This window comes from Thermobia domestica, chromosome 2 (genome assembly GCF_964235325.1).
Source record: "Thermobia domestica chromosome 2, izTheDome1.hap1.1, whole genome shotgun sequence".
Classification (NCBI taxonomy): Eukaryota; Metazoa; Arthropoda; class Insecta; order Zygentoma; family Lepismatidae; genus Thermobia; species Thermobia domestica.
This window is the reverse complement of record NC_137455.1, coordinates 385,358,625-385,385,549: the sequence shown is the minus strand read 5'-3', so window position 1 is coordinate 385,385,549 and position 26,925 is coordinate 385,358,625. Positions and strand designations below refer to the sequence as shown.

The 26,925-nt window shown below is 36.6% G+C and overlaps 1 protein-coding gene across 4 annotated transcripts in view; it reads right to left on the bottom strand.

Moving 5' to 3' along the window:
• Window positions 1-26,544, bottom strand: part of Hrb87F (Heterogeneous nuclear ribonucleoprotein at 87F) — a 36,021-nt gene extending 9,477 nt beyond the window's left edge. The window contains exons 1-6 of one of the 4 annotated variants that reach the window (XM_081749466.1): window positions 26,386-26,544; window positions 17,218-17,360; window positions 16,334-16,454; window positions 14,671-14,881; window positions 5,190-5,408; window positions 3,408-3,497 (exon numbers count right to left, since the gene is read on the bottom strand). In XM_081749466.1, coding sequence (XP_081605592.1) covers window positions 3,408-3,497; window positions 5,190-5,408; window positions 14,671-14,881; window positions 16,334-16,454; window positions 17,218-17,360; window positions 26,386-26,406 — 805 coding nt within the window. In that variant the 5' untranslated portion in view covers window positions 26,407-26,544. The remainder of the gene's footprint in view (window positions 1-3,407; window positions 3,498-5,189; window positions 5,409-14,670; window positions 14,882-16,333; window positions 16,455-17,217; window positions 17,361-26,385) is intronic. The other 3 variants (XM_081749465.1, XM_081749468.1, XM_081749467.1) reach the window with 3 other exon arrangements.
• Between the last annotated feature and the right edge of the window lie 381 nt (window positions 26,545-26,925).

Here is a 26,925-nt window from a genome sequence, read left to right as displayed (position 1 = left end):
TTAATTGTGATTCATGTGAGTGATTTTCCCATGATAACTATGCGTATATGTGCGAAATTCTTAAGCTGTTTAACATGCTTGAGTTGGACATTATGATGCGCCTTTACGTTTGTAATTGGTGATATTTTACTGCGAATTATTTTTAGTTTCCATATCCATATTTTTCTCTGGTGTCCGAATACAGGAAGAACTGTCATCCGTCAAATCGCATTATCTTTGGTTTGGCCCTGACATTTCAACTTCTATCTCTTAGGGATCCTTCTACGATCTACATTAACTTCTATATAGTATGTGATTACTCGAATATCTATCACACTAAGCTAAAAACTCCCGATGAAAGGCAATCAATCTTACCTGAAATTCGATGAGAATTTGACGGAGAAATACTCATATCACAGACGGATAGTAGTTCCAGATAACACCTGCAACAATTCAAAGCTCTATTCGGACAACTGACAGCAAATTATTGAAATTTTACAGTTTCTGCTGTGTGGAAAGTGGATGTTTAGGTGCACCTTAATCTAATCACACTACTGATAAAATTGACTAAAGCACCAAATACATATTAATACTTGTTGAACACTTTCGGCAAACGTGTATGGTGAAGGCGAAGTTACATTGCCGATGCTTTGCTCGGTGGTTTTATTTGTAAAAAATAAATTTATAATCCACCACAGATCAAATTAATTCCTTACACAAATTTAAGAAAATATATCTCTGAAGTTCAACGTATACAAAACTTAAAGGAAAATATAATTTGGTGTAAATTCACAACAATTTGCTGTCAGAGGAAAAAACGATTAGGTATGATTACCATTCCTTTCAGTAATGAGGATATGAAAAGTGGACCTACAGTTTAACGTGGGATTCGAACCAAGCCCGATTAAGCTTTGAAATTTTGCAGAAAGTGAACATTCGAGTTTCCCGAAACTAAACATTCGACTATTCCAGTGTTAACCGACTAATTTCGAACTACTTTGAGAATATATCATCCTAATAAAATTACTTACATCTCCATATAGATTAAGTAAATACATTACAGTAGATAAAAACAAATACATATATCTGCTCAACACACAACTACAATGAACTTATGAAAGCTAAAGCATCAACGAAAAACAATTCTCACTAGTTTCAGAGACTCCTGAATACTCTTCGCAGTTCCAATGCTTTCAACTTTTCCCTAGAGCCTTGCTACTCGGCAGAAGAATATTAAATCACCGGTGAAAAGCAGTGTACATAATGTCCACCCTACTGCTGCCGCGATTCAATTGTCAAATGGTGGTGCGACAATATAAAAACTTCCATAGGGTAACACCCCCAGTAATTGATATCTTTTGAAAATGTTTGCAATAAGATTATTTAGAAGTGGAAGTTCCTTTACTGCCGTCTGTTAGTAGCCATCAGACTTCTCTATGCCTTGGTAATTAAGGTTGTACCCAATGGATTGTCCTACTAGTTTATTTCTGTTGAGTCACATGGTGCTGCAAGGAAGTGTTTGTACTATGAACTCTGCTCCTGATAATGTTAAGGAAACTATCAAATTTGTTCTGTTGAAACTATCATCTTTGGGCCCTGAAGCTCATTGGCAACAATATTTTTACACTGCCAGTAGTAGTAATGTACAGTATTAGGTCTAGTTACCGAAAATTTAAAACAAATTTACAGTTTGACTAAAAAAATAAGTTAAAGGGGTGTTACCGTGGCCACGTAATTTTCGACTTTTTTTGGATTTAAAATTTAATTTCGATGAACTGTGTTCAATGGCATCACTTTTCTGGAATTGACAGCTCAAGGTTGAGTTAGGGGTCAAAAAGTGGGATCATTTGGGCAATGTGGACCAGTGACCGACTAACACCAAACGGGTGTCACTATTCGTATTTACACGTACATGAATAATTGATATGCTATTTTCTTGAAAATTATATTTTGACCACGAAAATTTAACGCCAATTCGGGAATTTGGGCAGTGCGAGTGAGTGACCGACTGGGACAAAATGGGTCATTCGATTCGTATTCACACGTACATGAATAACATAGTCCACTTTCCCTAAAATTCTATTTTGACCCCGAAAATTTATGAAAATCTTGGATTTTCGTTAATTTTCGGGAAAAAGGCATATCAATTATTCATGTATGTGAATACGAATAGAATGACCCATTTTGTCTCAGTCACTGGTCCGCATTGCCCAAATGGTCGAGTTTTTTTGACCCCTAATTTGACCCTGAAATGGTCAGTTCCAGAAATCAAAGTGATGCCATTGGACACAGCTTACTGAAATCTACATTTTAAACCCAAAAATGTTGAAAAATATGGGGCCACGGTAACTCCCTTTTAAGTTTTTTTTTAAAAAATTAGAAAAGACTCAATTATTCGATTTTTATACTTTACACGGTGTCAATAACTGGTGATATTGCCATGTGTTAGTAATGACACTATAATTAAAAACAAGATTCTGAACTGCATACAACATTATTATATTCTTAGATGATGTGTCTTTCTGCAAAACTGCTACCAAAGTTTTGAGAAGCAAACCTTAACATGTCAATTACTGGAGATGTTACCCTAGGCAATATTCTTCCAAAGAAATATGACGACTTCATTTCACAGCTAGGTCCACCGCAACGATAGATTGGACAAGGCCTCCACTGCTTTATCATTCAAAAATTAGGCTAAAGATTATATATTATCAATGGACACGTTTGCCCTCAAACACTTACCACACATACAATCAAAGTTAATATATTAGACTAATTCGTACATCAACTATCCGCTTAGATACTATCAGCAAATCATTTCGAAGCGAATAAAAGACAACGCAATACAAGCAGTCAAAAATGAAGTACATTGAAGTATCGCAAGAGTTTGTTAACAATTCTACAACAAATCACATTTACTGGTCAATATGACGAAACAAGCAAGTTAAGAATTGTTATATACCAATCGTAGAACAAGTTATGATCTGACTACGCCTTACAGTGGACACTGCTAATACAAGATTTTACTGAAAGCATGATTACACTATTGAGTTAGCAGGGATGGCATTTAAATCATGCATTTTAACATACCGTGGCGATTTTACAGCACTTACAGCAACTTATGGGAACAGTACGAAGAGTAACGAAATAACTAAACCGACATTTTAAAACAAGTAATCAACACTTATCCACCGATCAGGTTTCTTAGGTAATAAGCATAACAAAAAATAATTTTAAAAAAAGCATGCAATACAGCAACGGAAGAACTGCAGCCATCTTTTTTCTAAAAAGCATTACCATATCTCGACCATGCTTTAAGACCAATCTACTCATGCAACAGCTACCAAACTACAAATCTGCAACACAAGCTGATTTTAGGGACTACCAGCTAAATGCAAAAACTAGAAAAAGAAATTGATGAAACTGACCTCCGCCATAACCACCGCCACTCCCACCCCAGCCTGAGCCTCCTTGGTTCCAATTCCCACCGGGACCCTGATTCTCCCAAGGGCCATTGCCTAAAAATCAATAGAAAATACGTTCAAATTCAATCCTGACAATCGAAATTCCAACTGGTGGCGCTTCGCCATTTATATATCCTCTACATACACTACTAACTTAATTCGACGTATATACATTAAACTAATGATCAAATTACTTTATATCTAAATCGCCTATAAACTAATTTTCCTCAAAGTTTACTTTTACCAACACACTTCTAAAGTTAATAATTTCATCATATTGTTGATGTATAAAGTCCGTTCAAGGTTTTCTGAACGCTATAATACTGCTCTTAAGGTTTAAAAAAAAAAAAACTCCATTACAAAATATATTAATATAAAACGCCGTCTTTTCAGTTTGTCTTGCATTTTAAGAGACTGAAATACTTCAAAAAGCTGGTTCAGAAAATTTCAGAGCAAGAATGAGCAGCGTTAAGCTTGACTCGAACCTAGATATCCCGCTTGCTGTTTTATTGCTTAACCAATGAGGAATTAAGAGCTTGTGGTTAACGCAACATGTATAATATTTAGGTAAAGTTCTGGCGTACTGTACATACACTATTTTCATATGCATTACGTAATAATATTGGGTTGTTACTAGCATTAAAGAATAGTGCCAAGAACAGACCGCCGTTATATCGCTGATAATTCAACTTGAGCAATATCACCCAGCAAGCAGATGATCAGGATTCAAGTCCATATCAGTATGAGTCAAAACTACCATTATATCGGCACTCTTCTGCAGTATTTAGTACATTTTATAACTTTAAACGACTCACTGAAAACTATTAGACGGGATTCCTGTTGTATTATGGTCAACTCTGCCTCAATTCGCAAGTAATTAACAATGCGGTTCAGATACACTTAAGAATATGTATTACAAAACACTACCACCTGGATTGAATGATCAAAATAGGTAAGGCACTATTAGTTGTTTCATAAGGGCCAAATTCCAGTAGTTACTTGAAACTTCAAACCACGATAAACATATTTCAGATTCAGATTTTAACAAGGTTAAGTATAACGGAATTTTCATGTTAATACAAAGATTACTGTTAAAAATCTCCAAGTTTTCTTTATTTTACTTTCTTTTTAGAGGATTGTATTTAAGGATAAATACCAATTGTAACGACCATTCACGAACTAATTTCCAAATATCTACAATACTGGTTTTGGAAGTGGAAAATATCTGCATTATCTCGATATTCCAAATTAGGAGCGATCTCAATACTCAAATATCCCATATTACATATGAATATACAAATTCATTTCTGCTTCCTTACAAGGAAAATTTCAACAGCAGCATACTTGCACGGCTGAGGAAGCCAATATCAGATTATTCTCCAAAATAAACTTTCAAATGTACAGAACTCATGGCCACTAATTTCAATCCAATTTAACCTTTTACTTTCAGTTATATTACAGGAACTGTCATTTTTAGTAAGTGTTTCAACCTCAATATTCCTAATTTCTCGAATCCGCAGGTCTCAATGTACGCAAACAATGGAAGGGTCGGGTATGAAAGTGTGCACAGTAATTCAAGGAATTCCAACAATTTACATGTCAATTGGAAAACTTGAAATACGGGATCACCTCTCCCTGCTGAAACTACATCCATTATATCTAGCCTGTCACCAATGACAACCCTAATAATAGCTGCATTGAAATCCAATCCTATCACATCATAGGCTCTTTTAAATTGTTACTTACCTCCCCAGTTGTTTCCGAAACCACCACCACCATTCCAGTCATTGCCTCCTCTTCCTGCCCAAGGGCCACCACCGCCTCCACCTCGACCACCAGGTGCAGGGCCTCGGCCTCCCGCAGGTCCACCAGGACCTCCACCCCTCTGAAGGTTAGCCATCTCAGCTTTACTCAATGCTTTCTTCACATCAATTCGTTTGCCCTTGATGGAATGTGACCTTTGCACTAAAAAGAAAGAAAGAAATAAGCTACTGCTGATAATGAATACCTGGAAACACTTAAATGATAAAGCGGTTCATTCATTCTACTACCTTTCTTCCAGAACAACTAGTTCCATCATGCATTAACATAAAATGTAAGTACACTTCAGAAATGGTTTTATTTCCTCAGCTAGAGGACTAGATTCTAATAATAATAGTATTATCGCAGCCAACTCATATTAGAATCGAAAAGAAATACGCACTACCACAGGGGAAGTAACGCAGTTACTGTACTTCCCAGTTTTCAATGCGATTTATTACTTCCGTCTGATTTTAACACATACAAGGTACAGAAACAGCGCGTCTTCATGTTTTTACATGGTCGCTAACGTCTTCACAAAACCTATCTTGCTTTCTTTAGCAAAGGTACAATTATGCACAAGATCTTCAACCCAGCTATTCTTTTACGAAGTATAATATACAGATAGAAGACTAAAATAATGGAAACTTATGTACTGGACCATGTGATCTTTGTATAAATAAAAACTAGAATATTAGCACCAGTGGCGTAGCACACTTTTGCGGGCCCCCCCGCAAAGTATAGAGAAGGGGCCCTAGTTGTAAAGCCGATAGAAGTAAGATTGAAGTTCTACTTCTTTAAATCTTTATTCATCGCAAGACTTCGGGGCCCCCTATATGTCGGGGCTCCCCCGCACTGCGGGGGTTGCGGGGGCAGCTGCTACGCCACTGATTAGCACTGTTACAGTTATCTTGGATAATGAATTGTACGCGGCGCAATTACGGATTGGTGACAACAGACGTTGGTGTGAAATTGAAGACTTATTTTCAATGCAAAGTTGTGTACATCAAAGATCGCCAGTAGTTTAAGTAGATCAACAGAAACAATGTCCAATGCGATAACTATAGAACCCGCGGCAGATCAAAATATACAGTTATCAAAAAGATCTGCATTTTGGTATGAACCGCAAGTACGTGGTATTACAAGTAGAAGTCATTAGTCTTCAATATTTTGATACTCAACACACCTCTATTTCAGTACAATGAAAGCAGATTAACATTCGAAGTATAGCCCCTCGTGCTGGATTGCCTGGAACCATCTTCCTACCAGTTCTTCGATTTCACGTTGAAACCACCTATTGTCCTTAGAGGTAAAGTTTTCATCTCCTGCTAGTTAGAAGCATCGCGACTTCAGGAAATGGGCCATTAACCAAAATAGCTAATAATATAGAGGGTTAAGATCAAGATTGTATGCTAGGAGTGACAATTCGATTCATCAAGTTCTTACATTTCATGTTGCGTTTTAGAGTGCTTTGCTTTATTCTGTAGTAGCAAGGGGCACTTTCCGTTCACCTATGCAGGTTATCTTTGGCGTAATGAAGCGCACATTTACTCCAACTGTTCCAGATAAAGGTCGACAGTGATGGCACGATCGTTAGGAACGAATTCATGACGAATTACTGGATTAGCTCCACCACAGAGCATAACATTAGTCTTCAATACTTACTTCTGCACATTCGGGTATTTCAAAGAAAGAAAAAAAATTTTTCGCCGCATCCGTCTCTGCACACGCACATCACGTGGATTGCAGCAGTTGTCGGCAAACATGCACTCTCTTCTGGGCCTAAGATACGGTCAACTTACGTTGAATAATGCGACAGCCCCTGATGGTTTTCCCAAATCCGTGGAGGTGACTCACTACAGTGGACTGGGACATGCCGAGTTCGTCTGAATCGTCGTGTGCTGGTGGACGAGTTTCGTTCAATGGCATGTTATGCTATCTTCAACATTTATATAACCCGCATGGAATTTCCGGAACACGAGTTGCTATGCCGTAGTTCACTCCACCTTTCCCTTTTGCATGACACATGTGAGTTGCTATCGCCACCATACTCTGAACTTTTCCAGCAATAGTTCACATATCTGATGCTGAGCACTAACCTTTACTGCAACTAAAAACTGACCAAGATACTGACAGGTGGTGCTTTCAGTTTTGAGTTGTCCGCTTGCAACACTACCTCTAGGCCACTTTGACCTTGCGCCTGCTTGGATTCCGAAAATATGCAAGACATATTACTGCCAGTGAAATGATATGAAATCTTTTAAGTTTCATGTCCCACGGTTATGCCGGTGAAGCTAAAGGAGACGGTGATGATGAGAAATGAATGAAAAAAGTGGAAGGAAACTGGAAAAACCCACGAGAACGATGTTTGCCTACCACAAAGTCCACACGGTGTGAGCTGGGATCGAACCAGGGACCCCAAGCACCGGAGATGAACACACTGAGCCACCGCGCAACATTACTGCCAGTGATTATGTTGACACAGGTGCATTCTACGGTATAGATGTTCTAACGACAACGCAGTCTTCCACAATGATGAGCCATACTGGGACCAATTCCACCTTTAAGCCGCGCTTTGCAATTTGCAAGGTTTCTTTTTTTTCTTTTATTATTATTATTATTATTATTAATAATAATAATAATAATAATAATAATAAAAACACATGCAATGTCAAAACTTCAAAGCGAAAAATTGGGAAGATTTTGTACAAATTTGATTCACATTTCTCCATCTTAAAATTTAAAACTGCAAGATGAGTGTTTGCAAAGCTGTCATTTTGCAAAGAGGTTTCGGTTTTCTTGAATTAAAACAGACCCATTGTCGTTTACAAAATGTTTCTGGTGATGAAGTGCAACTCTTTTGCATTAAAAAATAGTGCCTAAATTTTACGATATTCCGAGTGGCAGTCATGCTCTTTTCATTAACCTTCCGTGGTGACTTTTTTTGACACGAAAGTCACACTGGAAACCAGAAACTGTCTTATTTAAAGTTTTTCTTTTTTTTCTATTCTGTGATAGATGCAGCATACTAGCCATAACATGCAATATTACCAATTGAATTTACATGGATAAGAAAGTTAAAAACAGTAATTTCTCTGGGGTCTGCTAAGACCTGTGACCACCGAGGGTTAAATATATATATATATATATATATCTATTTTCATTCCACCTGTCTGCTGCCTTCTGGAAACTGTCGTGGAAACATTTACTCAAATTTGATAATCATTACATACTATGAATTAGTCAATTATTGCTTTCTTAGTCCATTGAAAATAAAAATAAAATTTTAGAAAATGTTAACTTTATAGCCTACGTTACATTTTTCAATTACACTTAAATCAAACCCTTTTCTTATTCAGATGTTGGATATAAACTGAAACAATTACTAAAATGTGCTCTTCAGTACTGTTTAACCCTCTCCGGGCTAATGATTCCAAATGGCATCATAATTTATTACAATTTTCTGTGTACATACTGAACGCCCAATGCAAACGCTTGGGATCAGTGATGTTTCTTTAAGCTTTCAATTGTGTGTTGGCAACATTGGTTGGAGCAAACAAAATAATATCGGGCAGCGTTATCTGATTAGTTTATGGAAGACTGCATCGTACACACGTGGCCCTCATGCACAGGAGTTTTGTTATTGTTCTTGAAGGTAAGTGTCAGCTTATATTTGGTGTTTTGTACAGTGATATTTATTTTAAGATAACGTTTGTTATTTTAATATTAGAAATGAATGATTAAAAACTCATTTATAATATATAATGTGAGTGTAAATATTGATGATTCCATTTGGCATCATCGGTCATATTATAAGGATTAAAAAATCTATAATGAAACAAAAATCATACGTATTTTTTCTGACAATATTTAGGAGACGAATTCCGTAAGAAATATTTGCTTAGAAACGAGGTGTTAATTTCCCTGTTCAGTGTAGTTCTATTAAATTTCTCTCAGGAAATACCTAAAAAAAAGTCAGTTTCGTCCTCTGTATACGTAACGGTAGCATATAAAGAAAGGTATTTTGAAACTTCTTTGAGTACGTTTTGTAAAGTATACCCTTTTGTTCTAATAGAACTGGGAAATTTAGCCTGCAGATACTTAATGCAGAGCCCTATGATGTAATATATAGATATTTTAGGTTTTCCAATTTCCATTTTCACCTTGTAATTGGGTTGTGAGTAACAGTGGCGTATTTAGTAGGTGACTCTGGTGGTCTGGCCACTTCATAAATTTAGCGTTATGCAAATAAGTATAATGTTATATTTAATTGTAGGTACTTAAGATATAATTCATACTCAAACGCAGCTTGCATGTCCTTTCCCGAAATCCCGTGGGCCTAAGCCAAAGTTGCTATAGGCTTTAAAATTCAGTTTTTCAATAGAAATAGTTATTTGGAATAATGATATTCTTGCAATAGAACAATTGTAAAGTTTTTAGTAGCTCTCGTTTGTCACTGGTTTCTGTCACTTTATTCATGCTAGTTGGCCAAGATATTGATGTAAAACATGTTACTGCTTTGCATACATTAATGTGTTCAGTTTTCTGAAACATATTTGCCATATATTTATGACGTTAGGTTTACTTTTCATTGCAGATGATTCGTGGGCACCAGTTACTGGGAGACAATCAGATAATAGTTCTGTTGGAAGGTGATGTATCTGATGCAGAACTTGAAGACTCATCTGATGAAGAGGCCACCGTAGAGAAAGAAGTACGACAACCTGATTCAAGTTCCTCTTTAGCCATACCAGGAATAGAAGTTGAGATACCAAACATTGAAGAGGATGACGTTGATGACATTCCTTTAGCAACAAGATTGAGATCGGAAGGCAACAGTAGTTCGTCAGAAATTTCTCATATTGACGTGCACACTTCAGACATACCAAATGATACCAGAAGATACGTTCGGTGGCGAGTGAAAGACATTGATGAGGTCGACTCACATTGTAATGTAACTTTTTCGGATCCTCCTGAAAATTTAACGCCATTCGAATATTTTAAGATGATGTTAAGTGACGATATCGTAGAAAATTTTGTAGAACAGTCAAATTTATACTCTACTCAAAAAACTGGTAGCTCATTGAACACAAACACTGCCGAAATGGAGCAGTATTTAGGTATTCACATAATGGCGGGTATTGTGAAGATGCCAAGTTACCGTATGTATTGGGCAAGTGACACAAGATTTCCTCCTATTGCTAATGTTATGTCGCGAAATAGGTTTGACAAACTTCGAAATTATTTCCATATTAACGACAATAGCAAAATGAAAACGCGTGATGATCCTAATTATGACAAACTCTTCAAGGTTAGGCCCTTCGTTGATAAAATAAGAGATAATTTTGCTAAAATTGAAAGTGAGGAATACAATTCAGTTGACGAATTGCTTATACCATTCAAAGGACACAGTTCACTGAAACAGTACATAAAAAATAAACCACACAAATGGGGAATCAAAGTGTTTGCTAGAGCGGGAGCAAGTGGGATTATCAACGATTTTGAAATTTATCGTGGCAAAGGTACGTTACAAAATACTGACGGGAAACTTGGTATCAGTGGGGACATAGTGTTAAAGTTATGTGAAGGAGTGCCAAAACACAAAAACTATAAAATATTTACTGACAATTGGTTTACGTCATATGAGTTGATTTCCACTCTAAAGAGTATGGGAATATTAGCTGTGGGGACTGTACGAGTTTCCAGGCTTCCAGGATGTGTGCTTAAAACAGATGCGGAGTTGAAAAGAATGGGCCGTGGGTCAGATGACTATAGAACTGAAGTTGAAAGAAATATAATTGCGCTCAAATGGCACGATAACAAATCTGTCCATCTAGCGTCTTCTTACGTGGGAAGATATCCATCAGATACTGTGAAACGATGGTCAGTAGCACAAAACCAACACATTCAAGTCTCCAGGCCAGCCATTGTACGAGAATACAACTGTTTCATGGGAGGAGTAGACTTACATGATATGTTGGTTGCGCTTTATCGAAGTAATATAGGTGTGAAGCGATTCTATTTGCGAATAGTGTTTCATCTCATTGATATGTGCGTAGTAAACGCTTGGCTACTCTATCGTCGACACTGTAATCAGCAAAAAATTACAAAGTATATGTCACTCCTAAAATTTCGTTCAGAAATTGCACATGGTCTCCTTCAAGCAGGCAAGTCAGTGCTGCGTAAAAGAGGTCGACCATCAGAGGACAGCCCAGAGTCAGTTCCAAGAAGGAGAGGGATCACGTCGCCAACGCCCACGGATTGTGTTAGATATGATGAAGTAAGTCACTGGCCAGTTCACATAGAGAAAAAGCAGCGATGTAAGCTTTGTATAAAAGCATATTCCAGGATAAAGTGCATGAAGTGTGACAAAGCATTCTGTCTCACAAAAGACAAAAACTGCTTTTATAACTACCATGTAAAATAATCTAAGATGCTTTTGTCAAAAGCAGTAACACGCTTACAATAGTCATACTTAGGGATAGCTTTGTCAGTTAAATGTTCAAATATGTTATGGCTTCTAAAATGATTTGATGTACCATGTTACATGCAATAATGTAGTCTCCTATATGTTCTTATTCCGCATACAGTAATATAGTCTGCTGTGTTTTCTGTAGTTCATTTATGATTTCTGATTTTGTTTCTGTAAAGTCAATACTTTCAACTTTGTTTTATTGTTCATGATATCTAATTTTAATAACAGTATGTTCGTTTACTAATATCATATGTAGTAAAGTAATTAACAATTTTTACATTTCGAATCTAAAAATAAAAAAATATCAATTTTCAAAAAGATCTAGATCAGCCCAATGATGCCATATGTTATCATCAGCTAGATTGTAAGCGTAACATGAGTTGTGCCCAATGATGCCATATGTACTCACAACGTATTTTGATAGTAAAGTCTGAAAAAAATTTGAAATGGGTATTTTTGTAACCAACAGCCTCATTTTGAACAGAATTGAGACAAAAATATTTTTTCTAGGTCATAGTATTAATTTGGGCTGGAAAGGGTTAAAAGTAATAAAACTACGAGGCACGAGCTTGTGCTCCAACAACATGCTTGATAAAACTAGAATCTTTACACGTCTTATATTTTGATCACACGAAAACAAGTAAACAGCTGTCTTGATCACAGTGCCAAACTTCATTCTACGACATAATTGTCACCTTGCAAAGACTAACTCTGGAGGCGCGTAAAAATCTACGAGGCGGGTTTTAAACCCCTTCCACTACGATTTATTTTCTGAAATCTGATAATTGAAGTGTAAGTTATAGAAGTGTATTATAGAAGGTTTATCATTAAATAACTTTCAAAACATCAATATGGTAATCCTACGTGATGCTACAAGTTTGAATACAGTGAAACCTTGTCTATGTTGGCCACCATCGGTTCCATGAAAAGTGGCCAACTTACAGAAAACAAGTGTGATTGGTGTATTTTTAGAATAGGATTTCTAGTATTACTTGATTGTAAAATTTTAATAAGCAGTGGCACGACAGCTACTTATAATGTATATAGAGTAATCAAAAATATACAGTACTAGAAAATATTACTATAGTATGTTTAATATATGTGCATACCTTTCTCTTCCTGAAAACTAGTCTGGTACATTGGATTATTCAGATTGAAAACAAATAACACAACCATGAAACAGAAGCGTTTGTACGCAGTTTATTGAAATTGATATAGCACAGTTATTCAGATTGAAAACAAGAAAAGCTAAGTTATAAAATGAGAAATTCATATGCAATTTATAGGACTTTTCAGTTGTTAACGAATGGTGGTTCATTCTAGACTTGTTTTATTCTTTTTGGCAGATATGCACATTCTAATATTGTAGTTAACTACCTCTTGTTAATGAGCTAGAAGTGTTTCCCTAGGAGCAAAAGATGTTTTGAGAAAATCTTGAGGGAATTCATATCTTAAACTCCGCTATCTTTTGTCAAGCCGACAGATGCCAATAGTTGACAATTGAGATGGTTAGTTTTAACCTTGAGAATTTTCCCGGAATTAATAAAGCTTCCCACTGATGAGAGGAGCTGATTTAGCTAATGGTTTTACCAAAACAGACAGGGTAAACAAATACCTACAACCATTTCCTGAATTCCTGTACGTGCTTTATCTTATTCACATCTTCCTTCACCATCCCTTTTATCAGGGTAGTCTTCTGGCCATTCACCTCCAAGAGCAAATCGCGGGAATCTCTGCTTCTTTTCTCCCAGTCACAAATACAGAACATCTGCCTCTCAGATGGGAATTCGAAAGAGTTAAGAAAAATAACAAAACTATTTTGCGTGGCCAAGATACGCAGGTAAATTTATCATTATCATCATAGGAAAAACATTGCTTGAGTGTGGCCAACTTATATAGTAACGAATGTCTTATGGGAAAATGCAGGTTCAAGACGAACTACGCCAAGATAAGCAGGTGGCCAAATTGACAGGTTTCACTGTATTATGACTAGAGTGGGTTGTCATTGTGCGATTTGGCACCGGGAGGACATGAGCTAGACTCATTTCAGTGCAAGGGGTTAAGTACAGTTGACAAAAATAAGTTTTAACCCATTTCCGTACAATTCCATTACTTACAATGTTTCCTCCATACATTTCCCTCATCTGGCGATGAATCAGTCGCTTTCCACGCCCTCAGCACTAATCAATCACAGCGTGTATTTAACAATCGGCAAGAATAATTAACTATTCATACAAACGTAAACATGGTCGAATTTTTCCGTAATTGCGTGTGTGGCGCTTGCCTACAGATTCAAATACGCAGCACGCATGCGCCGGATTCCGACTGCAGTGCTGCAGAGACCGAATTTCAAAACGTTACTCAAAAAAAAACGTCTTATTTAGTTGTTTAAGACTAATGGTGGGAATCAAATACAAAATTTCGCAAAGCGTAAAGCTGCAAAGTTTAATGGTGGAACAGATCCATGATTGAGGAACCCCACTCCCCTAATATTCTAAACATGTGTAGTTAATTTTAGGGCATGAAAGACATTTTTTCCATTGCTGATGTAATTGTGTTACGTTAAACAAGAATCACACGCCACAATTTGACACGAATACAAAGTGCAACGCCTTATGTAAATTGCATTTTGTTAAGGTATTTGTCATTTTAACTTTAATTTGGCAGTGTAGCTTTAAAGAATATATCTTCGTATCCCCATCAATATACAGCTCTCCTGGCTGGCTTAGCGCTTGGTGTGTGCGTCTTAGATGCACGTGGCCCCAGATTAAATTTCCGATGGGAGACATTTCATAAACATTGATTTTCATATCCGTGCCCTCTGCCTAAAGAATATAAACGGTGGGGCGTTAAAAATTCACTCAACTTTATATCCCATTAACATACTGCTTCCTCCGATACATACTCGGCATTAATTCTACTTCTACACTCAAATATTTAGAATATACTTACAAACTATCTTGTCTACTGGGTCATAGTCATCAAATTCGACAAATCCAAATCCTCTCTTCTTTCCGGATTCTTTGTCTGTGACTATACTGACTGAAATGATGTTGCCGAACTCCTGAAAATATTCCTTCAGGTCATCTTCCTCTACATCATCCTTCAAACCACCAACGAACAATTTCTTCACCGTTGCTCCGGCTTCTGGCTTTCCAATATCCTACGAAAGATAACCAAAATTCACCCAATAAACTAATGGAACTTTTAAATTTCTTATTCTTAAAATCTTAACCTTACACCCGATCAATACTAAATATTTTGGATCCCTCTGACCATAAGCACGAGCTATGTTGTATATTAACCGGAATATCACTAATGCTGCATTTAGTTTGAATCTTGCCTCTCGTTCTGTAAAGAAAAATAACAAATTTTCTAAAATCCACTCACTCATGTCAGTACTACACCTTATACCGATCACTGTCTTCGGAAATTAAGACTGTTTTCCGCTGATTGGATTTTTCCTAGATCCTGTACCAATCCCTACTAATCTAATTACGTTCTCTTAACTCTACAGCGTTAATCTTTCCGAGCGGGGGAAAAATATAATCAAATATATTACATTGACGAAAGCATATCGATATAAGGAAATGGTTTTCGAAAAACATGTGTCTTTTTTTTCTTTCCAAGGGAAAAAGAATGAACTCCAACAAAATCCACAGTGATATTCCGGGCAGCATAGCTCAAGTTAAGGACCACAGAAGGGGCCAAAGTATGAACTCTACAAGAGTGAAGACTGGATCAGATAAAAGTAAGATCTCAATGATACGTACCCCAGAGTACCTATTAGTAACAATTAATGGACGCTAATCCCCACTATCTCTCCCTCTCCTGAATACCTTTAATACTGAGACCTAATACAGTTTCCTAACACTATCACCTACCTCAATTGGTGAAACTTGCGTTAAGTTTTCTGCTACAAAGTATACGTTGGTTTCTTCAATTTATCAAAAAATCATTTTTTAAAAAAATATTTCGTTGGTTAACACCCATGTTATTCACATGTCAAATATATTTTGATTTACTAAAAAGTTTGAATTTATTTAAAATCAATAACCAAGAAGGCTTACTACTGCACATGTTTCTACTTTCCCCTAACACATTTTCTGAATATTTTGCAAATTCTCTTCCTTGTTAATCAGTACTTGTCCCCAGATAAAGAAAATAAAATGGTTGGGCATCATTCTGGTAAGTCAATTTGTTATCACCGATGAAGAAGCTCACTGAGTAACTGACCATAGAAGACAGTTTGGATTTCCGATCTAGTCGCTATTTCCCCCCTGAATTTTCACCTGATTTCTATATTTCTAAAAACAATCAAGAAGCCTAAAACCCACATTACATTAACTAAAATTTCACTTTTAAAGCAACAGGCCAACAAACTTACGATGTGACCCTGGCATAAGTGTCCCATGCCTTTTTTTTTTCTTTCTTTCTTTAAACAGCTTGTCTCAATTTATCATGCCTTTTAAAAATTGACAACTATTTTCCACGTTAGTTTCTCGAGCGAGCATTGAGACAGACATAACACCGGTATGAAAATCATTCTCTTATCTCGAAACATCTTCGAAGAAATGAATAGATGTTTAAAAAAAAAAATCAATCGGCCACTTACCTGTCTCGGAACAGCTCGTTTCGGCTCAACCTCTCTTCCATCTACTCTATGGGGTCTAGCAGCTTGGGCATCATCTACCATGTGCGCTCGTGAATAAGTTATGAAGCCAAATCCCCTCGACCTAGAACGAAACCGTGAATATATGTATCTTCATACACTCCAGAATCAGAATATTTGAACACAGATACCATCAAAACTTAAGCCTTACGGAGCGAATTTAAGAGATGTCATGCTATGGTAAGTTGTTTACAAGTTATGTTGCGTTTTCATTTTTTCTAAATAATGAATTAACATTTATCCGGAAGACAGGACAGTTCGATTCCCGATGGGAGCATTGTCTGCTGACGGTATCCCACGTTAGCTTGTTAACATCACGTTTCGTAGTCTCACTGCTGCAAGTGAATAAACTCAATAAACCAACCCATTGTCTAGTTCTAAATTACTTACCCCTTTTTCCGACTGAATTATATTCTTGTTACTATGTTTTGATATGACAAATTATAGTAAATTGAGGGTACATTAAACTATATAAAAATAAATCTTGCTTTTATTGTTGCTCAACAATGCTGAGAACAAAGGGGAATCAGGAGTCCCTTCAGGCGCATAGGCTTCAACATCATAACGCACAATGTATGAGCAAAAGAAATGGGACTGTGGGAAAGCCCCGACAGTCAGAAAAGGGTTAATCCAAGCATCGAATACTTAGTATTAAACGAAACTAGTTACACGCTTCAGATGAATACAAGTCAAGCAAGACTCAAGGACACAACTACTTGTGATCTGACATTTACTAAAGAACGACTATCAAGCAATTGTAAACATCTATGAGATTATAGAAGTGTATCATTTCTAATTTAAACAGTTTCTTAAGCCTAAGAGCCTACCTTTTCGTTTTAGGGTCTTTCATTACAACAACATCCACTATCTCTCCCCATTCTTCAAAATGTTTCTTTAAAGATTCATCTGTAGTTCTGTAATCCAGTCCACCAATGAACAATTTTCTGAACTGTTCAGGTTCAGGTTTCCCCTAAAAAGCAGAGACCACAAATTCAGTTAAGAACACTTGTCACTCGAACACTTCCATAACATACTACGTAATTACAAAGCAAATTTTCATGTATCATCAAGTGTCACGACACCAGTTTCAAAATATACACAACTACACAGGAGTTACATGAGCATTTATGCTTTAATTAGAATTGAATGGCCCTTCACTAACACTTTTCTTAAAACTTCTGTATGGCAGAATCAAATTCCGCAAATATACAAGTGCACTAATTGAAGTTACCATACACCTACCCTTTAAATACACCTTTTAATGCAACCCAACCCACTTTTTTTTTTTTAATTTATTATTAATATTTCAGTCTTTGGGGTAAAAGTGTTAAAATATGATTAATATTTCAAGACTCATTGTCACAACTTGCAACAATTTTCTATTTACTGCTGTTTGGAAAAAGTGGCCGCCATTTTGAAATTTTACATTGGACCGCTGCCAAAATATATATACAGTAATGGGCCATTCCATATCAATTCAACAGTGACAACTTCAACCCAGATTTTAATGAAATTTGGTACATAGATGACCTCTAGATAGACTTAAAAAAATACCGAATTTCAACTTGATATATCGAACGGTATTGAAGAAAGGGCTATGTGAAGTTTGGAAAAAATGCCCAAAATAGCATGTTCAATGTGATTTGAAACTGGAATCGCACCTCCCCTAACTGAGCTAGCGAGCTGGTTGAGGTGTCATTTTACAGCATCTTTCATGCCCTTTCCTGTGACATACAACAGAATATAGGCTAATACAAATCTTTCTTTTCAAAATCAAAATCTTACTTCAAAATTGTTCAAAAAGTACATATTTTAAAATTTTGAAATTAATTCCATGAATAGATAGTATTGTTGTAAAGTACCTGGCAAAATATGAATTTGGGATGATGGGTTCATTGTTTTAAAAATCCAAAACTAATATTTAGTTTTCAAGAATACTCTGTAGACCCTACGTAGCGTAATAACACAAGAATACTAAGTTTTACAATTCTGTGAAAATAAAAGTGAACACTAATCTGAAGAAAGAATACAGATTTCATAGTAAAACTTCTCAATAATAGGATGTGTTTATCACTTGAAATTTGAAAACGCCACATTTGTTCGGCATGCATCACTCAAGGAGAACATAACTTCTTCCATCGGGAGCTACAGGATTCACTTTTGTCAGAACGTCCACTACTAACATCCACAGAACATCAGAGTTTCTTGGATATGAGAATGATGGACATGACCAGGTGGATGAAGAAAAGTTACTTCAAGTTCTTCATTTACTTCAAGTAAAACACACCAGAACCACCAATTTTCTTCAGACAGCGGTGACATAGCCTGATGTCTTCTAATAGAAGTTTATTTCGAGATTGACCCAACCCCAATCCTGCAAACCATCTGAAAAGTGTTTAATCAATAATGTTGATGTAGTTTTGAGAATGAATGGATATTTTTGTATTCCTTTGATAGTCAATGCTTGATCGAAGCGACTTTCCAGGAACATTTCAGCTTCAGTATATTCCTCTTGGGTTGAGTGGGCAAAATTCACTTTGGTAATGTTTTCTACTGCCCTCTCAAAAAGTTGTCTTGGGGTTTGAATTTGATCGTTATAGGATCTCTTTACTGAACCGCCTACTCCATCGCAAGGCCCTTTTCCATGTGCTATAGCCGAGAAGTACCACCCTCCTTTCACTTTAAATGCTACCCCATGAAAGCAGAGGTTAAAAAAAGTATTTTTTTATTAAGCGGTAGACCTGTCGGTAAAATAAACCTTGTTTGGAAGTTTTTGAATTATTATTTTTTTTTTTTTTTTTTGAATGGTGTAAACAGCAACTGTCTTGTGCCTCAGGCAATCGGAAACAACTACATATTTAAAATGTTCGTTTTCCTGTTTGAAATATGAAACAAAAGGATGGATTGTGACCTGTTAGTTTGTTGAGTGGTAGATCTGTGCTTCATCTGGTAGCGCTGTGCTTGATTTTCAGAAAAACCACAGATGAAAGCAAATTCTGACTAAATTTCTTTTGTGTAGTTAAGGAAATACCCTCTTGCTTGGCAATGAACTCATGCCTAACCGCTAAAGCTGCTTCAATTCGTTTGGTTTGTTTAGGCTCAACTCCTTATGTAAGAGCGAGGTTATGAAGGATTGGACATATTGCTTGAAGTAGCATTTGAACCACTACTGAGTTTCCACCTGGGAGAAATTTTGTGGGCTCATCGGGACTCCTTAATTACAAGGGGAATATTAGATTCAACTAACAGATGATTCGACATATGAAAAGTCACTGTGAAATTCAGGTGGTATTTAAGATTACGATTTGTGGCATTTCTGCATTGATTTCTTACACCAACTGTTTTTTCTATATAACACCTGGTTTAAGTCAGACAACCCTGCTGTTGTATCAGTGCTATATGTATATTATTTTTACGAACCACGTTTATTTAAAGTAACATTTTTAACTGTGAAACTTAATATTTTAAAAGTCAAAAGTATCAGCACTAACTTCCTTAAAGTTAGTTTTTAAAGTGTGAGTTAAGTACAGCCAGCAGCTTACAAGTCTGTATGATATGTTTTAGACCCATTACTGTACTCTTCATGTTAGTGCTCAGATTTATTCCCTGAAGTTAAATAAATAAATGCATTCGTGTATTTTTCAGCTAGGTACAGGGTATTAATGAAAACTGTAGTGTTAGTTTTAATTTTTTAACAATGAACCCATTATCATCCCAAATTCATATTTTGCCAGGTGCTTTACAACAATGCTAACCATTCGTGGAATTAATCAAAATTTTAAGATATGTACTTTTTGAAAAATGTTGATTTCGAAAATAAAAACTTGTATTAGCACAAGAAAGGGCATGAAAAATGCTGTAAAATGACATCTCAACCAGCTCAATTAGGAGAGCTGCAATTCCAATTTCAAAATACATTGGACATTCTATTTTGGGCATGTTTTCCAAACTTTACATAGCCCTATCTTTAATACCATTTGACATATGAAGTTGAAATTTGGTCTTTTTCTTAGTCTATATGAATAACACCGCTGTGTAAAATTTCATGACAATCTGAGATGGTAAGGTAAATTTTGTTCTCAAATTGTGTTGATTTGACCTGAAATGGCTCTTATTTAGTGTCTGAAAATTTAAACTTCAAGACCGAAAGCTGTACCCTGCAGTGTGTGTAGTACAGGCAGACAAATGAAGATCAAGTTATCCCAGGAGCCTCAGTGACGTTCGCCAAATATGAATACCAAATATATTAATTCAAAACAAAGACATAATTCAGGTTGTATACAATAAAGGTTTCAAAATGTCTCATACGAAATAAATACTTTTTTCAGCATAAAATGAATAGTTTTATTGAAGTATTCACTTCCAAGCTTTATATGTTCAACTGCGGGAATTTCAAGAGCATTACTTTCACACGGTTTTTTTTTTTTTTTTTTTTTTTTCGAAATGCAGCTTTATTGGACATCGAAACTTTCATTAGTACGGAAGTTTGAATTCAGTACTTGAAATAGTAAACGTTACGTATTCTTCGGAACTCTGAGCATTAAGCTTCTTAAATTCGACAAATGTTTAAGCCATTGCTGGTGTTGATTCTACAAAATGCTTATTTGAAGAGTAGCAACAAATGACTGAACTAAACTGTTGTAGTTAGAAAACCAAATTTACTGAAGCATACTTGTGTTACGGTCAAAGGTAAGAAATAATACTAATAGTTTTAGTAATGTGTTTACATATTTACTGGTAGTATCGGCACCTATGGCCTTATACCAGTCAATGTATGAGGAATAACGTCCCTCGGCGCCGCTGAGCACACTGTTTACGGAAAGTATTTTCTAAAATAAAAATTGCATATTTTAAGCTAAGATAAACTTTATCTTTTACTCATTCAGTGCATTCAGAACTTAATATAGGTCTTATGTTGAATTAGAATGCTGTATATCTTAACGTGAAAGCATCTAATTCGCCCAAGCAAAGTCCAAAAATCTGATAATCACTTTCAATGTGATCTTGGTTGTACTAATATACTAACAAAAAGCTCAAAATCCCTGTTTTTTTTCTTTTTTCTTTCCTTCGGGCTGGGTCCACTTGGGAAAAATGACTCCTTCCTATAATAAAGCATAAGGAAGTTACTTTTTTAGTAGCCAGATTCATTACTAAAGTTTTTATATGGAATTCTTCAAACTTTTGTTGCCTTAACTACCGATGAAATCAAATATTTACCCAAACATTTATTTGATATTACTATATAGAACTCGCGTTTCATAGCGAATGACGCGCAAACATTTTGTCAACTCTGACTCGCACAATTTTAAGTCGCGATTGAAATTTGGCACAAAATTTCCGCCCGGTAGTCTTATTTGCTGCGTTATCTGTCACGTGATGCGTTGAGGAATAAATTTAGTGTATTGACGAATACGTACCAATAAACAAGACTGAATCAACCTGGTGAGTTCTGGTAAAGCAACAGAATGTAGATTTCCATTTTGCAAGAAGAATTGATTAATATTCTATGATTTCCTGTAAGCAGTACCCTGTAGTAGCAGTCTGAAGTCTGGCGGAGAGTGATTTCTTAAGTTTCCCATAAAATGTCTAAACGAAAAAAAGTAGTTCTGGACCAAGCAATAAAGGTATTTTAATGAAATGCCGCGATTGTATTGCTAGAGGAATTAAGTCGGTAGAGGAGTTTGTACAAGGTACAAAGGTGAATACCGTGAAGGAATAATGATATAGGGCGTCTAAAAAGTTTTGGATGTAGTGAATCGCAATTCAAATCGGTAACGGTAGCCACTGACTACATTCCTGACCTAAAGCAACTTTCAAAATTTTCCTGTTCCCCTTGTAACAAGCACGTGGTCCATTTATCTGGATGTAAGCCAACAAATCAGTCGTGCCAATGAATTGAAACGAATCATCCTGCGGTAGCCATGTTCTAAATCTACAGGGTGACCTATAAGTAGGTATACACCCCTGCACTGATCAAATATAATGTTCTATCTTCAGGATTATTTCCTTCGGCTCTTCCGGGTTTGAGGTAAAAGTAAAATGACATTAAGAGCAAATAAGAATGATACGAAATACAGTGAGCAGATCAGTATGGGACTGTATACCTTCCTTTGGTCCACCCTGTATAATTGCGATGACAGCGCTACCAAGCAATGCAGAATGGCTTAGCAAGCACTGTAGCACTGCCATCGTGACTGTAGCGCTACTCGCGTTCCATTAAGAACAGACCCATGAATGGTTTGCACTTGCTTAAACAACATACAACTGAAATGCGATTATAAGGAAAACTCAAGATCAGTGGTTACCAAACTGAGGGGGGGGGGGGGCGCTACTGACAAATCGTGATCATTTAAAATTTTGGTCCAGACTTTCTCAGGATCACTATCTACAACATATCACGGTTTCAAGGATTACACCGAGATCAGATTTACATAAGGATTGTTCGTGGTACTTCATCACAGACGAGCTTCCAGACTGGGATGGTCTTTTATTTCACTTTGACAATGCAACTTAGGTACAGGTAAGATATTTAAAAATGATCGAAAATGACCAATATTTGTGTCGAATCCTTAGTCTTCGGGGTCGCTGAGATGAACAGTGACACTTCTGATGCATTTTTAAGTCCAAATCCAACCCAATTAGTACTTTATATTCAAAAATGAAACTATTCCCATGCGAAGAATGGTTATTCTGCTAGTATATGTTTATTTCGGGTTAAGTTTAGAGTTACCCCTCCGCTTTTTATTGAAATTAGGAAAATTTACAGGAGAAATGAGGTAAGAAATGATAATTTAAAGTTTCCAATTGATGTTTAGGAATGTAAGTTCGGCAGGAGAGTTATGTTTAATACGAGAAAAGATATGTGGAAGTTAGTACTATTTGCCGGATGCGAAGCATTGCGGAAGGTTTCAGCACCATAGTAGTTGTAAAATATGGCGAAACAGGTGTAACGGATGCGCAAAAATAATGAAGAAAACCTTTTAAACTTTTGTGAAGCACACGGAGTACTGAAGGTAAGTGAAATGTAACAATTTTTAATACTTTAAGCCCTGTTTTTTGAATACTGCAAAGTCCAAGGGCACTTTCAGACTGGAGGGGCAACTCGAAACTTAAGCCTTCATTTCTTCCCATTGCTCGGAACGGACGACCAAATTTGAAATTTAACCCTACAAAGAGTCCCTATCTTTTCTGCAATTTTTTACCATCCAGTACCCTTAAATTTTCCAAATCTCCCTTCCAAAAACATGCTGCATACGTTGGATAGCAAACCCCTGAGAATAGGACACATTGTCGCATGAGAACCAGAAGAACGTAACTCCAATTTCGTAGGTTCACAGGCGAGAGGACAAAAATATTTTCTTAGAAAGATGTGTCTTTTATAAGATGGTCAGTTACATTACAACAGATGATGGGCAACAACAGATGACGTTATATTCTATTTACACCAAGTGGGGCTTTCAAAATTATATCCAAACATGAAGAAAACGCAAAACCGAATTTTTGGAGTTACGTTCCTCTGGTACTCATGCGACGACAGAGTCAGAACTTTTCCACTTAAAATGACTACAAATCCATCGACGGCTCCGGAGCCGGTACCTTAACATATCGAACTGTAAACCCCTCGTTTACGCGTAAACTCAAGTCGCTGACGCGCCTTATCCTTACGGACGCATCCTAACGCCCGCCCCTCCCCGTACTCAGCTCCTGCCCTGACTCGGTTAGACAGTATTCGTGCCTTTTAGTAACCACATAGCACAAGTTGTTTCGTGTTTGATGCAATGTTTTTTTTTATGCCATACGTCCACACTATTGCCTACTCATCATTACATCACAGTTACAAAGAACGAACGTAACCACTCCGAATGGACACAACTCACTACCACGTGATTTGGGGGGAAAGCAATACTTGTAATTTTTTCATCTTTGAGACCTGTGTCTACTACGAACAGAAACCAACTTCGCGATAATAATAATAATAATAATAATAAATAAAAAAAAGGGACATCACATACGAACGACAGTAGGTTAATGAAGTGTAGTACATAGTCGAGAAACTTCTATACTGGGGTTAAAGTGAGAACTGAAGCACATAACCCATTAATTACTGCCTGGAACGCTACTCGTCCCTACGCAATGCGAAGTATATTACCAGTAAGCATGGAAATTACAGTCGCCTTGTCCCACTGGCCACCCATACAGGACAGACTGACGAAATAGGAATATATCAAAATACTAAAATTCTTTCAGAATTATTTGCAACTATGCCATCACTGGCACTCAATCAGTTGCAGAAGTGCATATTAAAAATCCGGGGGTGATTTGGAAAATCAAACAATATTTACTTACACGGGATTTCATATAATGTAAGATCCCAAATAGAATACAAGGTTTAATTTCTATCATATAAAGTCTCTCCGAATGGGTTAAGTGCCGTACCAATTTTCGGAAATTTACCGGGGCAATTGGAGAATTTAAGTTTGTGAGAAAGAACGAGTTCAAGGGAGGTAAGGGGAATAGTAAAAGTTAAGTGGTTGTATTTGTTGAGTGTTTTTGATTTTGTTAGCGGCACTGTATGCGGAGGCAGATGGACTATTTCACGGAGGTACACTTGTTTTACTATACGGATACAAAAAGTGTAAAATGTACAGAAAAAAATTGGCAAGTCTAATTTGCCCATTTCATGTCGAGAACAGAACCCAACCAATCCCGGCTGGGCTTCTAACCCGCTCCTCTACTACTACTAATACTATGGATCCGTATTAAAGTAATACTGCATGCCTAATGTAACGTAATCTAGCGTAACTTAATGTAATTCAACAAAATATAACCGAATGCAATACACTTGTGCTTTCAGCTTTCAAAGTGGTCCAGCGATACGGTACAAATGCCATCCGAATATGTCAGGCAACCACTGCACTCTGTTTCTAATTATGTAAAAACTCGGAGTTCAATCAACGTTGACCCACATTACCGACAGCATAAAACATTTATTACACGTCCTCTACTGCAATGTCGAGTTTAAACTAAAATTATCTCTAAATTGTTAATTTTGAGGCTGCAAACCAACTGCGAAGACCTACTCAATGACAGTATAAAATGTTTAGACAAAAACTAATAGTTAGTATGTTTAATCCGTTACCAGAACTCTTCTCACATTTTCCTTTTAAGTCTCAAGAAACCGGGACATTATCCAATGCTATTGCATATGCAAAACCTGTAATTCCCTCGTGGCTTCATAGTCAAGGTACGCGCCTTTTGGAGCTTCGATTAGATTCCCGATAGCTTGTGGTTCGGTTCCCATTTTAATCTCTAGATTCATGTTCCATATAGCCTCGATGCCGAACTAAAGTCGTGTTGGTTCAGCGAGAAGAGCTGTGGAATCGAGTCTAGTAGCTAGCGCATGTGCCTTTTGCTGTTAGGGGATCCAGGTTAGATCCTTGGCGTGAAAAAAAAAATAATTTCACGATCATTTGCTTTCGTTAATCACCCCTCATTTAAACGAAAGAACAATCGTGCTGGAAAAAAAAATCAAAATACATGAAGGGCAACTTATTTCCTTACAATAAGCAATATAAAGACAACTTCTACTATATACTCCCTACATGTAAACTATATTGAAAGGCCGATACGTAATATGAGAAATATCACGAATACGAAGCTGCAGTAACGCCATATTTATCTCCCCCCTCCACTATTACAAAACCAAGGTAACTATTTTAATTCGCGTTTAACTTAAAACTGGTATTCAAAGTTTTCTCTACAACATACAATTTACTTCCAATGCAACCTCTGACTCCTTTTAAACTAAGCAATACATCTTAAGAGGTAAAATTTATTGCTACCAAAGCTAACATTGAAAATCAAATGATCTGACGCCGGTAATGGAGGCCGGTTAAGAATGGACGCGTCACATTAATATTACAATTTACATCAAATTTACTACATTTTAAGTATTGAGAACTACAGCAAAAATACAAGTATTGCATTAAATTTACCTCTGTATCTGCTTTCACCATTTTGTTGAATCTAACCGATGGAAATTCTTAAAACACTGCCTTCGCAACCTCAACCTTGACGTACTACGATCCACGTTGCAACAAAATGGCCGGCTTAAGCTAACACGAATCCTACGTTGCCAATATTCAACGATGCGTCATCCAACGTTGCGAATTTTCGCTCCACGCACCCAGTATACTATCAGTATTGCCAGTACTAATACCAGTCAAAATTGTTAGGCCGACCTTCATTCCTTCCGAATGCGATCGAGAATGCGAATCAAGTTGCAATGTCCCTTTGAAAGCTCCAATATGAAATATTCTTGCTTGAAATTCGTACTTTAAAGTCTTGAAAGCACGAAGAAAACGAATGTGGATAAGTGACATACATTTAACAAGAAATGAAGAGGGAGAACTGAATAAGACTGGTAGACCGTATATATACAGGGTAGGGATCTTTCAAAACAACACCGACAACATTTGCGAGGTGATTCCTGACACAAAGATACGACTAAAAGTATAGACTAACCTAGTTGCACA